This window comes from Arachis ipaensis, chromosome B05 (assembly GCF_000816755.2).
Source record: "Arachis ipaensis cultivar K30076 chromosome B05, Araip1.1, whole genome shotgun sequence".
In the NCBI taxonomy this organism is placed as follows: Eukaryota; Viridiplantae; Streptophyta; class Magnoliopsida; order Fabales; family Fabaceae; genus Arachis; species Arachis ipaensis.
Window position 1 is genome coordinate 74,269,314 of NC_029789.2, and position 14,937 is coordinate 74,284,250.

General features: G+C 39.4%; 1 protein-coding gene across 1 annotated transcript; it reads right to left on the bottom strand.

Moving 5' to 3' along the window:
- LOC107640715 lies at positions 6,739-7,547 on the bottom strand. Its single transcript, XM_016344217.1, has 2 exons — positions 7,189-7,547; positions 6,739-7,039 (listed from the first exon to the last, which is right to left on the bottom strand). Exons 1-2 carry the CDS (start codon positions 7,545-7,547, stop codon positions 6,739-6,741), a joined length of 660 nt encoding a protein of 219 aa, XP_016199703.1.

A 14,937-nucleotide genomic window follows, 5' to 3' on the forward strand; every position in this document is an offset into this window, starting at 1 on the left:
AAGGATGAGGATGAATCCATCATCTTTGGAAGACCCTTCCTAGCCACAGCAAGAACTGTGATTGATGTTGACAGAGGTGAACTAGTCCTTCAATTGAATGAGGACTCTCTTGTGTTTAAAACTCAAGGACATCCTTCTGTAAACATGGAAAAGAGGCACAGTAAGCTTCTCTCAGTACAGAGTCAACTAAAGCCCCCACAGTCAAACTCTAAGTTTGGTGTTGGGAGGCCTCAGCCAAACTCTAAGTTTGGTGTTGAACTCCCATATCCAAACTCTAAGTTTGGTGTTAGGAGTCTATAAAATTGACCTGATCACCTGTGTGGCTCCATGAGAGCCCATTGTCAAGCTATTGACATTAAAGAAGCGCTTGTTGGGAGGCAACCCAATTTTTATTTATCTAATTTTATTTTTATTTTTATTTTATTGTTTTTTCATGTTTTATTAGGTTCATGATCATGTAGAGTCACAAAATAAATAGAAAAATCAAAAACAGAATTAAAAACAGTAGAAGAAAAATCACACCCTGGAGGAAGGACTTACTGGCGTTTAAACGCCAGTAAGGAGCATTTGGCTGGCGTTCAACGCCAGAATAGAGCATGGATCTGGCGTTGAACGCCAGAAACAAGCATAGAACTGGCGTTCAACACCAGAAACATGCTACATCTGGGCGTTGAACGCCCAGAACAAGCATCAGTTCGGCGTTTAAACGCCAGAATTGCATGCAAAGGCATTTTACATGCCTAATTGGTGCAGGGATGTAAATCCTTGACACCTCAAGATCTATGGACCTCACAGGATCATCTCAAGATCTATGGACCCCACAGGATCCCCACCTTCCCTCCTCATAATCCTAGATTCTTCCACATCTTCTTCTTCTTCTATTCTTTCTTCTTTTGCTCGAGGGTGAGCAACATTCTAAGTTTGGTGTGGTAAAAGCATAGTTCTTTTTGTTTTTCCATAACCATTGATGGCACCTAAGGCCAGAGAAACCTCTAGAAAGAGGAAAGGGAAGAAAAAAGCTTCCATCAAGGGTCTATAGCTCAGTGGTAGAACATTTGACTGCAAATCAAGAGATCCCTGAGACACCTCAGGGGATACATTTTCCTCCACACAATTATTGGGAGCAAATAAGGGTGGAACATCAAGGGCACTCCATCGTCCTCCATGAAATTAGAGAAGATCAAAGAGCTATGAGGGAGGAGCAACAAAGACAAGGAAGAGACATAGAAGAGCTCAAGAACATCATTGGTTCCTCAAGAAGAAAACGCCACCATCACTAAGGTGGACTCATTCCTTGTTCTCAAATTTTCTGTTTTTCGTTTTCTTTATGTTAAGTGCTTATCTATGTTAGTGTCTTATTACATGATCAATAGTATTTAGTAACTTTGTCTTAAAGTTATGAATGTCCTATGAATCCATCACCTCTCTTAAATGAAAAATGTTTTTAATTCAAAAGAACAAGAAGTACATGAGTTTCGAATTTATCCTTGAACTTAGTTTAATTATATTGATGTGGTGACAATACTTTTTATTTTCTGAATGAATGCTTGAACCGTGCATATGTCTTTTGAAGTTGTTGTTTATGAATGTTAAATATGTTGGCTCTTGAAAGAATGATGACAAGGAGACATGTTATTTGATAATCTGAAAAATCATAAAAATGATTCTTGAAGCAAGAAAAAGCAGTGAATACAAAAAGCTTGCAGAAAAAAAATGGCGAAAAAAATAGAAAAAGAAAAAGCAAGCAGAAAAAGCCAAAAGCTCTTAAAACCAAAAGGCAAGAGCAAAAAGCCAATAACCCTTAAAACCAAAAGGCAAGGGTAAATAAAAAGGATCCCAAGGCTTTGAGCATCAGTGGATAGGAGGGCCTAAAGGAATAAAATCCTGGCCTAAGCGGCTAAACCAAGGTGTCCCTAACCATGTGCTTGTGGCGTGAAGGTGTCAAGTGAAAACTTGAGACTGAGCGGTTAAAGTCAAGGTCCAAAGCAAAAATAGAGTGTGCTTAAGAACCCTAGACACCTCTAATTGGGGACTTTAGCAAAGCTGAGTCACAATCTAGAAAGGTTCACCCAATTATGTGTCTGTGGCATTTGTGTATCCGGTGGTAATACTGGAAAACAAAGTGCTTAGGGCCATGGCCAAGACCCATAAAGTAGTTGTGTTCAAGAATCAACATACTGAACTAGGAGAATCAATAACACTATCTGAACTCTGAGTTCCTATAGATGCCAATCATTCTGAACCTCAATGGATAAAGTGAGATGCCAAAACTATTCAAGAGGGAAAAAGCTACAAGTCCCTCTCATCTGATTGGAGCTATGTTTCATTGATAGCTTGGAATTTATAGTATATTCCCTTCTTTTTATCCTATTTGATTTTCAGTTGCTTGGGGACAAGCAACAATTTAAGTTTGGTGTTGTGATGAACGGATATTTATAAGCTTTTTGGCATTGTTTTTAGTATGTTTTTAGTAGGATCTAGTTACTTTTAGGGATGTTTTTATTAGTTTTTATGTTAAATTCATATTTCTAGACTTTACTATGATTTTATATATTTTTCTGTGATTTCAGGTATTTTCTGGCTGAAATTGAGGGACTTGAGCAAAAATCAGATTCAGAGGTAGAAGAAGGACTGCTGATGCTGTTGGATTCTGACCTCCCTGCACTCAAAGTGGATTTTCTGGAGCTACCGAACTCAAAATGGCGTGCTTCCAATTGCGTTGGAAGTTAGACATCCAAGGCTTTCCAGAAATATATAATAGTCCATACTTTGGCCGAGTTTAGACGACGCAAAAGGGCGTTGAACGCCAGTTCTACGCTGCAGTCTAGAGTTCAACGCCAGAAACACGTCACGAACCAGACTTGAACGCCAAAAACACGTTACAACTTGGCGTTCAACTCCAAAAGAAGCCTCTGCACATGTAAACTTCAAGCTCAGCCCAAGCACACACCAAGTGGGCCCCGGAAGTGGATTTATGCATCAATTACTTACTTCTGTAAACCCTAGTAGCTAGTCTAGTATATATAGAACTTTTTATCATTGTATTCATAGTCTTGGTTACTCCGGTTCCCCTCTGGGGCCGAGACCAACGAACTCCATGATCACTTATGTATTTTCAATGGTAGAGTTTCTGCACTCCATAGATTAAGGTGTGGAGCTCTGCTGTTCCTCATGATTTAATGCAAAGTACTACTGTTTTATATTCAATTCAACTTATTCCGCTTCTAAGATATCCATTCGCACCCAAGAACATGATGAATGTGATGATTATGTGATGCTCATCATCATTCTCACTTATGAACGCGTGCCTGACAAACACTTCCGTTCTACATGCAAACAAGCTAGAATGAGTATCTCTTAGATATCTAATATAGAGGACCGAGTCCGAGATATTAGAATCTTTGTGGTATAGGTTAGAACCCATGGATGGCCATTCCTGAAATCCGGAAAGTCTAAACCTTGTCTGTGGTATTCCGAGTAGGATCTGGGAAGGGATGGTTGTGACGAACTTTAAACTCGCGAGTGCTGGGCGTAGTGACAGACGCAAAAGGAGGGTGAATCCTATTCCAGTATGATCGAGAACCTCCAGATGATTAGCCGTGCCGTGACAGAGCATTTGGACCTTTTTCACAGAGAGGATGGGATGTAGCCATTGACAACAGTGATGCCTTACAGAAAGCTTGCCATGGAAAGGAGTAGGACTGGTTGAATGAAGACAGCAGGAAAGCAGAGGTTCAGAGGAACGAAAGCATCTCTATACGCTTATCTGAAATTCTCACCAATGAATTGCATAAGTATTTCTATCCTTATTTTCTGTTTATTTATTATTATTATTCAAAAATTCCATAACCATTTGATATCCGCCTGACTGAGATTTACAAGATGACCATAGCTTGCTTCATACCAATAATCTCCGTGGGATCGACCCTTACTCACGTAAGGTTTTATTACTTGGACGACCTAGTGCACTTGCTGGTTAGTTGTATCGAAGTTGTGACAAATGATGAATTAAGATTAGAGCACCAAGTTTTTGGAGCCATTACCAGTGATCACAATTTCGTGCACCACGCTGCCACTAACGCCAGCCTTTAAACTCATTCTGGTGTTGCTACTGGCGTTAACACACTAACGTTGCCATTAACACTCCTCTTGTTGTGCTACGCATTCTGTCATATGCACGCTCATCATTTTGATTTTTGTCTCTTGTGCGTGCGCATACTGCTTCGTGCGTGTACATCCTGGTCATTTTTGCCACTTGTGCGTACGTACCCTACTTCGTGCGTCCGCACATTGACCAATTTTCCTCTGGTGCGTATGCACACTACTCTGTGAGTACACACACTAGCCAATTCTTCCAGCCCCAACTTTGTGCCATGATTGAAGACGTTAGTGTGCTAATATTGGTGGTGTTAGCACACTAACATTGGCACCTTCTTCCTTGTGTAGTGGCATTGGTGAGCTAACTTTGGCCACTAACGCTCCCTTCTTCCTTGACCAACGTTGGCACTGGCATTAGTGGGTTAACTTAGCCACTAACGCCAGCTTCTTCTTCTTCTTCGAGCACGTTAGCACTGACATTAGTGGGCTAACATGACCACTAACGGTAGCACCTCTTCATTGGCAATGTTGGCACTGGTGTTAGTGGGCTAACTTGGCCAATAACGCCAGCACCTCTTCATTGAGTCAGCGTTAACCATGGTGTTAGTGTGCTAACTTGGCCACTAACACCACAGCCTCTCTGCTTCTTCTCTGCTTCTCCTCTGCTTTTCTTTGCCTATCATCAATCAAACAAGTACATCAAAGCTCTGCCATAATCACAAGATATTGTATCATTCGATGCATCAAGTAGTTCTTGCATACATCTCATGAAAATTATTATAATTTACTTATGTTTGATGAATCAAGGTATGCATAGATAACTCATCCAAATGCTTACTTATTGGTGAAGATAATGCATAAAACCAAGTCAAAACTATAGAAAATGGCTTGTGAAACTAGGTATAGATGCCTAGGCATCACAACATCGAACTTAAATCTTGCTTGTCCCCAAGCAAGTAGTAAAGCATAAGAAAAATGCATGAAACCATAAAGAAGCATGAGTTATTGAGAGATGTTCAATCCTGGTTTATAGGGTTTCATCCATAACATCTTTGAAGTTCCTAATTTTATTGGTTTCTAGTTTATAGCATCCCCTTAAATACTAACTCTGTTGCTTCTATGAAACCCTTTTATACATTGATCCTTGGTTTGAACTTTTTTCTTTTCTTTTTCTCCTTGCTAGAGGCTTATTCCTTTTATTGAAGCTTAGTGTTCTGTGTTAAGGCAACTCTTTATGATATGCTTTCAGTCAACACTCCCGACCCAATTAGTTTAAGGTGTTAGGTATTGATGCACCCCTTAGGACTTACTGACTCAAGCCTCTCCTCAACACATACACACCATAGGCACTTGACTTGCAATTTAACATTGAGACATTCATGCCCAACACCTCTTTGGGTTGCTAAATGCTTTGTAGAAAGGTTGCTCTTGGTAATGGACTTTTGGTTGATAATCCCGGGTTAGTTAACCCAAGTTATCAAGTGATGAAGCGCTCCTTAGAACCTAATCATCCAAGCATATCCTTATACAAAAGCATCACAGGCATATATCTTTAGGGTCAAGCTATTGGTGCCTAGCTTATTCATTTCTTATTCTTTCTTCATTCTTCTTTTTCTTTTTCTTTTTTTTGCAAGGATCTTTTATTCACAAGGGTTTTATAGAATGCACACTAAGAATATACTTAAGAGAGCATTCTACCCTTCCACTTTATTTGTGAACTTACCAAGTACTCAAGCATGTACCACCACATAACCTTAGGATTTTATTCAATCTTCTACCAAATTGAACTTTTACTCTTCTCAATTTCATAACATTTTTCTTTTATTAAGACTTAGGAAAACAAAGCATACAATTTAAGTAAGGTGAAGTGATATAGGCATTAGACTAACAAGCAAAAAATAAAAATTAACCTAATGTAAATGAATCATGGTTAAAAGGACACTAATCAACAGGGGCACAATTGCACTTTCAATCAACACATTTAAGCTAGAGATAGTCAAGTAACAATACAACCACTCGGTGTCCACTTGTTTCTTCCTTGTCATCACCATTTTTAGCTTTTGTATCCTTCTTTATCTCCTTAGATGATGGTGCATATTTCCTCCAAGAGATTGAATGACTTCTTGCAAAGATATCTAAAGTTGCTTGTTCTCCAAGCACTTTGAGAAATGGTTAGCATGCTTGTATGTTTGTAAGCTTCTGAACTTGCTTTGGTGTGTGAACATTAAACTTAGTTCCTTGCCTACTTCTTTATGCAGTAAATTTGAATGCATGCATGAAACATTGTTTGCTTTTATTAAGAAAGCAAACTATGAACTAGAAAGTAAATAAGTGTTAAGTAGTTTCCATGATTGTTTGGAGTTAGTGACTAGTCATGCTATTTGGAGGGTTGCAATGTGTTTTCATGAAATCTATGGTGGAACACCAAACTTAGCATCACACATTCACCCTTGAATTTTTCACCTATGACTTCACTTTGGTGTGCAAGACCAAACTTAACTCCTTGCAATACAGGAAAATCCACTTAACTCTCTTATTGAATCAACTAAGAAAAGAAAATTACCTCTGGTTGGGTTGCCTCCCAACAAGCGCTCTTTTATCGTTATTAGCTGGACGTCTTTCCTTCTTATTCAAGTCAGCTCATGAATGCTCCTCCTCCTTGTTCCATGGTCCTCCCAGGTAGTGCTTCACCCTGTGACTGTTTATTGTGAATGTATCCTTTGAAGCTTCATTCAGGAGTTCAAGATTTCCATGTGGGGAGACCATAGTCACCACATAAGGACTGGTCCATTTAGACTTGAGTTTGCCGGGGAAGATCTTGAGTCTAGAATTATACACTAGCACTTGTTGCCCTGGCTTAAAATCTCTTTTTGAAATTTTCTTGTCATGCCATCTTTTGGTCCTGTCCTTGTAGATCTTAGCATTATCATAAGCTTCCAGTCTAAATTCATTCAATTCATTGAGCTGTAGTAATCTCTTTTCTCCTGCTATTTGAGAATCGAGATTGAGGAGCTTGGCAGCCAAAAAGGCTTGTGCTCGAGCTCCACTGGGAGGTGGCAGGCTTTGCCATAAAGTAGCTAAAATGGTGACCTCTCGATGGGAGTTTTGAATGCAGTTCTATATGCCCACAGGGCATCATCTAGCTTCCTTGCCCAGTCTTTCCTTGTTGCTCCCACTGTTTTTTCTAGAATCTTTTTCAGTTCTCTGTTTGCCAATTCAGCCTGGCCATTGGTCGGAGGGTGGTATGGTGTAGCTACTTTGTGAGTTACTCCATATTTATGGAGCAAGGTGTTCATTTGCTTGTTGCAAAAGTGACTACCACCATCATTAATGAGACCTTTAGGCACTCTGAATCTGGTGAAGATATACTTCTTGAGGAATTGGAGAACAATTTGTGCATCACATGTAGTTGTTGCTATGGCATCCACCCATTTGGAGACATATTCCATTGCTACCAATATGTACTTGAATGAGTATGACGGGGGAAAGGGTCCCATGAAATCTATGCCCCATATGTCAACAACTCTACCTCCAAGATAAAGTTCTGAGGCATTTCATTTCTCTTTGTTAGGTTCTCTGCTCTTTGGCATTCATCACATTGATTTACAAATTCCCGGGCATCTTTGAATATAGATGGCCAATACAAGCCACTTTGAAGAACTTTGACAACTGTTCTTTCGAACCCAAAATGTCCACCATAACCTGAACTGTGATAGTGCAATAGGATATTTCTCATCTCACTTTCTGGTACACACCTTCTGATCATCCCATTTGGACGTCTCTTGAATAAAAAGGGTTCATCCCACAAGAATTGCTTGGCTTCAGTGAGAAACTTCTTCTCTTGGTCCTTGGAATCCACCACTATCTGATTGTACCCAGAATACCCATCCAAGAAGCAATAATAAGCATGACCAGCCAGCCTTTCCAGCATCTGATCAATGAAGGAAAGAGGGAAATGATCCTTCCTTGTGGCTTCATTCAATCGTATATAGTCAATGCATATCCTCCACCCAGTTACTACCCTTATAGGGATGAGTTCATTTTTTTCATTGAAGATAACAATGATGCCTCCCTTTTTTGCTACCACCTGAACTGGACTCACCCAAGAGCTATCAAAAATGGGATATATGATTCCATCATTCCATAACTTCATCACCTCCTTTTGAACCACTTCTTTTGTGATTGGATTGAGCCTCCTTTCAGGTTGCACCACTAGCCGTGAGTCCTCCTCTAGCAGGATTTTATGCATGCAAATTACAGGGCTTATGTCATTGATGTTATCAATTGTCCACCCTAGAGCACTTTTGTGAGTCTTCAACACCTCAAGTAGGTTTTCTTCATCTTGTGTGCTCAAAGAAGCCTTGATGATTACTGGGAGAGTTTCCTCCCTACCAAGGAATGCATATTTGAGATGAAGGGGTAAAGGCTTCAGTTCTTGCTTTGGCAACTCCTGTTTCTTTCCATCAAGTGAGCTTCCAACCACTTGCTTCCCTTTTGCCTCCTCAACTTGAATCTATTGAGTTTCTTCTTCTTGTTCTTCAAGATGGTTTGTCTCAAGCACTTCTTCTACCAACATTTCTATCATTTCCACTCTCATATGGTTCTCTTTCTCAGGGGGTATTGCATTGCCTTGATGACATTGATGACCATTTGCTCATTATGTATCCTGAGAACCATTTCACCTTTCTCTACATCAATGATGGCTCTTGCTGTGGCTAGAAAAGGTCTTCCCAGGATAATTGAGTTATTTTCTTCCTCTTTCATATCTAAGATCACAAAGTCAGCAGGGAAAATGAACTCTCCAACATTCACCAATAGATCTATCAGCAAGCTATAGTGACATCCTTGTGGGCTTCACCTCTTCTTTGAGCAACTTTTTCATCATGGATAGGGGCATAAGATTTATGCTGGCACCCAGGTCACAGAGAGCTCTCTCTATTATCATATTCTCAATGGTACATGATATGAGGAAACTCCCTGGATCCTTGAGTTTGCGTGGAAACCCTTTTTGGATTACAGCACTACATTCCTAGGTGAGGATCACAGTTTCCTTCTCCTTTCAGCTCCTCTTTTTGGTGATGATTTCTTTGAGAAACTTTGCATAAACTGACATTTGTTCCAAGGCTTCAGCTAGTGGAATGTTGATCTCCAATTTTCGGAAAATCTCTAAGAACTTAGGGAATTGTTGATCCTTCATCTCCTTGTGCAATCTCTAAGGGTAAGGTAGTTGAGAAACATATGGCTTCACTTCCTCTTTTTTCTCTTGTGTTTGTGGCTCTCAGACTTACTTTCCTTTCCTTGGAGCTTGTGGTTTATTGTCCTTCTTGTGATCTACCTTATCATTTTCCTCAATATCAGTCTCTTCCTTGTTGGCGTCCTTGTTCCCTTTTTCCAATGTTTTACCACTCCTCAGTTGTATAACTTTGCACTCCTCCTTTGGATTTGGGATGGTATCACTTGGGAAGGCATTAATTGGCCTCTCAGTAGGTTGCTTAGAAAGCTGCCCTATTTGTTTCTCAAGGTTTCTCATTGATGCTTCATAGTTCTTGCTTGCCATCTCTTGGTTCTTCATGAGATTTTCCATCATCATCTCTAGATTCGAGATTCTTTGAGACTCTTTATGTGGCTGGGGTTGTGTATGAGATGTTAGTTGTTGATGGACATTGGTTGGGTTATTTGAAGAGTTATTTTGTGGGTAGAATGTGGATGTGGAAGAGTTATTTTGTGGTATTCTATATGGATTGTTGTTAAGGGTGTGATGGTTTTGGTTACTTGTGTTTTGAAGGTTATTGGGATTGGAATTCTTCTGCCATTGGTTCTGATTGTCTCCCCACCTCAAGTTGGGATGGTTTCTCCATGAGTAATTGTATGTGTCCCCATGGAAATCATTGTGGAAAGAGTTTGTGTTGTGCATATATTAGACTTGCTCAGGATGCTACTCATTTTTGTATGCCTCAAAGCTTTCTTCATTTTGACCCCATGCATTTGAAGCTTGGCTTGTTGTGCTAATTGCAGCTAATTGAAGTCCATCCATCCTTTTTGCCATCATTTTCATCTACTGCTGGATTTGTTGATGCATTAACTTGTTCTGGGTTAGGATAGCATTCACACCCTTGAGCTCATATACGCCACTCTTTGGAGTTGCTTGTTTTTCTGAGGTGTAGAAGTACTGGTTGTTAGCCACCATGTTAATGAGATCATGTGCCTCCTCTGGAGTTTTCATCATTTGAAGTGACCCTCCTGAGAAAAAATCCAGTGCCTTTCTTGCTTTTATAGAGATACCATCATAGAGGTTCTGGAGCTTCACTCATTTCGTAAAATCCATACTATTTCGTACAACAGCAGCAGTACCAGCAAGTGCACTGGGTCGTCCAAATAATACCTGACTGAGTTAAGGTCGATCCCACGAGGATTGTGGCTTGAAGCAAGCTATTGTTGTCTTGCAGGTCTTAGTCAGGCGGAATCAGAAGGTTGATGGATTAGAGAAAACTATTCATAATTTGTATTTGTAAATAAATTCAATTGGATTGAGACAAGGGCAATCAGTAATAAGAATAGACTTGAGAGTTGGAGTTGCTTTGTCTTTCTGAAGTAACTCTGGTACTACTGTATTTTTTGCTTGTGAATGATCTTCTTCTATGGCAGGCTGTAAGTGATCAAAGCCATTGCTCGTGGTCATTGATCTCCTCTACTACATGTTGAACACAACCATGGCCATTGGCCGTGGTTACTCAATCTGACGAAGGGTGAAGCGCATAGTAGTCCATTCTCTTGGCGATCCTACACAAAATGCCACCAGCTTGGTCAGATCTTCCGGATCAGAGAACGCTTCTTCTTTTGGATTCTAGCCTATACCACAGAGACCTTAATCTTCCCATAGATTGGCTGAACTGGTGTCTCGAGAAGTGCCCAACGAAATTTTGGATTAACTGTCTGAGAGATGAATAAACATAGCTATTGGCTCGTGCTTTTCTTCCAGGTACTCACACGAACCCAAGTAAATGCGGTTTGTCAGGCACGTTTGTCTTAATGTGATGAACAGAGCTAATTTGTCAGGTCATCCTGCTCAACACGGATAGAAGAAGAAACAATAGTACTTTTATTAATTCATAGGACTCAATAGAGTTCCTCCCTCAACCTAGGAGGTTTAGAAACTCATAATGAAAGTAAAAACAATGGAAAAACGTGTATAATGAGAAAATTGATGTTTAGATAAAATCCTTTAAATACTAAACAAATGACTATTAAGGGTAAAACAGTATATTTAGTGCTAAAATCCACTTCTGAGGCCCACTTAGTGAGTGTTTCGGCTGAGTTTTATGAGATCCAGGTGCTCTGAGGTCTTCGGGATGTGGAACGCCAGCTAAGGGGTCCTCTCTGGGCCTTTGGATGCTGGGCTCTGGTCTTTGGGCGTTGGACGCCAGGAAAGGGGTAGGAAGCTGGCGATGGCGCCAGTTTTGGGCCCTATAATCTAAAGCAAAGTATGAACTATTATATATTTTTGGAAAGCTTTGGAAGTCAGTTTCCCATAGCCATTGAGAGCGCTCCATTTGGACTTCTGTAGCTCCAGAAAAGCTCTTTCGAATGTAGGCAAGTCATATCTGGACAGCATCTGCAGTGCTTTCTCTGTCTCTGAATTAGACTTCTGCTCTAGCTCATCAATTTCGGCCAGAAAATACCTGAAATTGTCCAAAAACACAAAAACTCATAGTAAAAACCAAAAATGTGAATTTAACACTAAAACCTATAAAAACATAATAAAAACTAAATAAAAACTACTAAAAACTATATGAAAGTGATGCCAAAAAGCGTATAAAATATCCGCTCATCACAACACAAAACTTAAATTGTTGCTTGTCCCTAAGCAACTAAAAACACAGAAGGATAAAAATAAAATTAAGATATAATAAATTTCTAAGCTTCAAATGAAGCTTAGTTAAAATCAGATGAGCAGGACTTAGTATCTTTTTGCTTTTGAATAGTTTTGGCATCTCACTATCCATTCAAACTCAAAGCTGTTTGCATGCTTAGGAACTTAGAATCTAGATGATATTATTAACTTTCCTAGTTAGGCTTATTTTGATTCTTGAACATAGCTTTCTGAGCCTTGCCCATGACCCTAAGCACTCTGTTTTCCAGTATTACCACCTGATATATTCATCCCACAGACACTTTAACTAGGTGAACCTTTTCAGATGGTTACTCAGCTTTGCTAGAGTCCCCAGATAGAGGTGTCCAGAGTTCTTAAGCACAGTCTTTTTTCTTTGGACCACGACTTTAACCGCTCAGTCTCAAACTTTTCACTTGACACCTTCACGCTACAAGCACATAGTTAGGGACATCTTAGTTTAGCCGCTTAGGCCAGGATTTTATTCCTTTTGGCCCTCCTAACCACTGATGCTCAAAGCCTTGGGTCCTTTTACCCTTGCCTTTTGGTTTAAAGGGTTACTGGCTTTTTCAATCTGCCCTCCTTATCCTGCATTTTTGGGCAGTAACGGATTTTTTTGCTTTTTATTTTTTTCTTTCTCTTTTTTTTCGCCATTTTTTTCTTTCTTGCATGCATATAAATTTTATTTTCTTTTGCAACATGCTTTTTCTTTTGCTTTTTGCTGCTTTTTCTTGCTTCAAGAATCAATTTTCAGATAATCAATAATATTTTTCCCTTTTCCTTATTCTTTCAAGAGCCAACATTCATAAATTTCAACTTCAAATATACACTGTTTAATCATACATTCAGAAAACAAAAGCAATTGACACCACATCAAACTAATTAAACTAATCTTTTTTTAAACTTAAAATTCATGCATCTCTCAATTCTTTTCAGATAAAAAAGTTTTTATTTAAGCAAGTTGAGAGATATATGGAACATTTTACAACTTTTTAAGACATCAATGCAAATGATCATGCAACTAGGACAAGAAAATAGATAAACAGATAGAAAATGGAAAAATAACAGAAAAGGAGTAAAAGAGAATGAATCCACCTGAATGATGGTGGCCAGTGCTCCTCCTTGAGGATCCCGTTTAATGCTTGATCTCTTCTATGTCACTTCTTTGTCTTTGTTGAGGCAGCTGCACAAGTTTATGTGCATGCTCTCTAGTTTGCTCCATCCTCTTCTTCTATAATTAAGAGTGGTAGAAGTTACAAAGCAAAGCTTTTTCAACACCAAACTTAAGAGTTTTGCTCATCCTCAAGCAAATATGATCAATAAGGAAGAAGAAGGTCGGGTAGGTGGAGCTTCTGTGGGACCTCTTGGTCCTGAGAGGTGATGCCAGGGCATCTTGGCCAGTTTAACTAACCTTTTCTTTACTGTTTTTAGATTAGTTTCATGCATTTCCTTAGGAAATAAGCTACTTTTGGGTAGATATTCACTTACACCTTGATTCAAGCATACATTGTGCATTTTACATTATTTCATGAGGATTTTGCATAAGTTTAGTGACAAATTGTATGTTGCATTACCCATGACTTGGACTAGAACTTTGATGCACTCTATTGCTTGATTTTAGGACTAAAGGAAGCAAGGAATGGGAGGTAACTTGCAAAGTTAATGGGAAAAGTGATTGCCAATAACGCTCTCGAAGCCATCATTGACCACGTTAAGAGTCACGTTAACTAAGTTAACGTGAACTCTAATGTGGAGAAGGGAAGTTGAGCCAATGTTAGTGACACTTAACATTGTCACTAACATTGGCAAATGCTCATAAGTGGCCACGTTAGAGTCCACGTTAACTTAGTTAACGTGGCCTCTAACGTTAGAAAGGGGGAGAAACGCCAACGTTAGTGACATTCAACATTGTCACTAACGTTGGCCTAAGGAGAAACATATCACGTTAACTCCCACGTTAACTTGGTTAACGTGGGAGCTAACGTAAGAAGCAAGAGTGGTCGACAACGTTAGTGACATCCAACATTGTCACTAACGTTGGAAGCAACCACACAACCCCCCAAGGGGCCACATTAACTTCCACGTTAACTTAGTTAACATGAAAGCTAACGTTGATGAGTGAAAGAATGACCAACCTTAGTGACACTCAACATTGTCACTAACGTTCTCGAAGGATGGCAAGCCGACGTTAAAGAGCCACGTTAACTAAGTTAACGTGGGCTCTAACGTAGGAACAAAGGGGGCTTTTCAAAGTTATTGGAAATGTTAAGTCTCAATAACGTGTGCGAAGGACTTAGAGGCAACGTTAGTGGCAACGTTTATGCCACTAACGTTGAAGTTAACGTGGCTTTTACTTAGTAACGTTAGTGAGAAAGTTGATTGTCACTAACGTTCTCGAACTCATATTTTCACTAAACGTTAACACCCCTAACGTCCTGAGCTAAAGTCTCTGCGCACTTCACATTTTCTCTCTGCAAGTAAAGCCAAGCCCAAATGAAGAAGAGAACTGCTTCAAACTCAAGATCCAAAGGCCCAAGACTTGAAGAGCCAACTAGAAGCTGAGAGAAGTAGTATATATAGGAGTAGCTTTGAATTGTTAAAAAAAGTTCTGGAGGTTGGAAAAAGAGAACTACTCTCTGTATTTTACTTTCTCTGGATTTTCTAGTTTTATGATGTATTCTCCATCTTTGTTTTCATTTTCAAGAGCTATGAACTACTAAACCCCTTTCATTGGGTTAGGGAGCTCTATCGTAATTTGATGGATCAATACTAATTTTCATTATTCTTCTTCTATCTTTTCTCTTGATTTTACTTGAAAGCTTTCGATCTTCATCCAATTGAGTAGTTATCTTGGAAAAGAAGCTATTCAAACTTGGATCTCTTTTGAAACTTGAAAGAGGAATGAAGAGATCAAGCAAGAAATTCTTTCTCATGCTGGACCAAATTGGGTT

What these genes read in the sequence shown, in the direction of transcription:
- LOC107640715 (XM_016344217.1), bottom strand. Translation starts at nt 7,547, where the DNA reads ATGGAATATGTCTCCAAATGGGTGGATGCCATAGCAACAACTACATGT. An exon ending in TTCAAAACTCCCATCGAGAG is followed by an intron (nt 7,040 to 7,188) that starts GTCACCATTTTA and finishes GAATGAATTTAG; the next exon opens with ACTGGAAGCTTATGATAATG.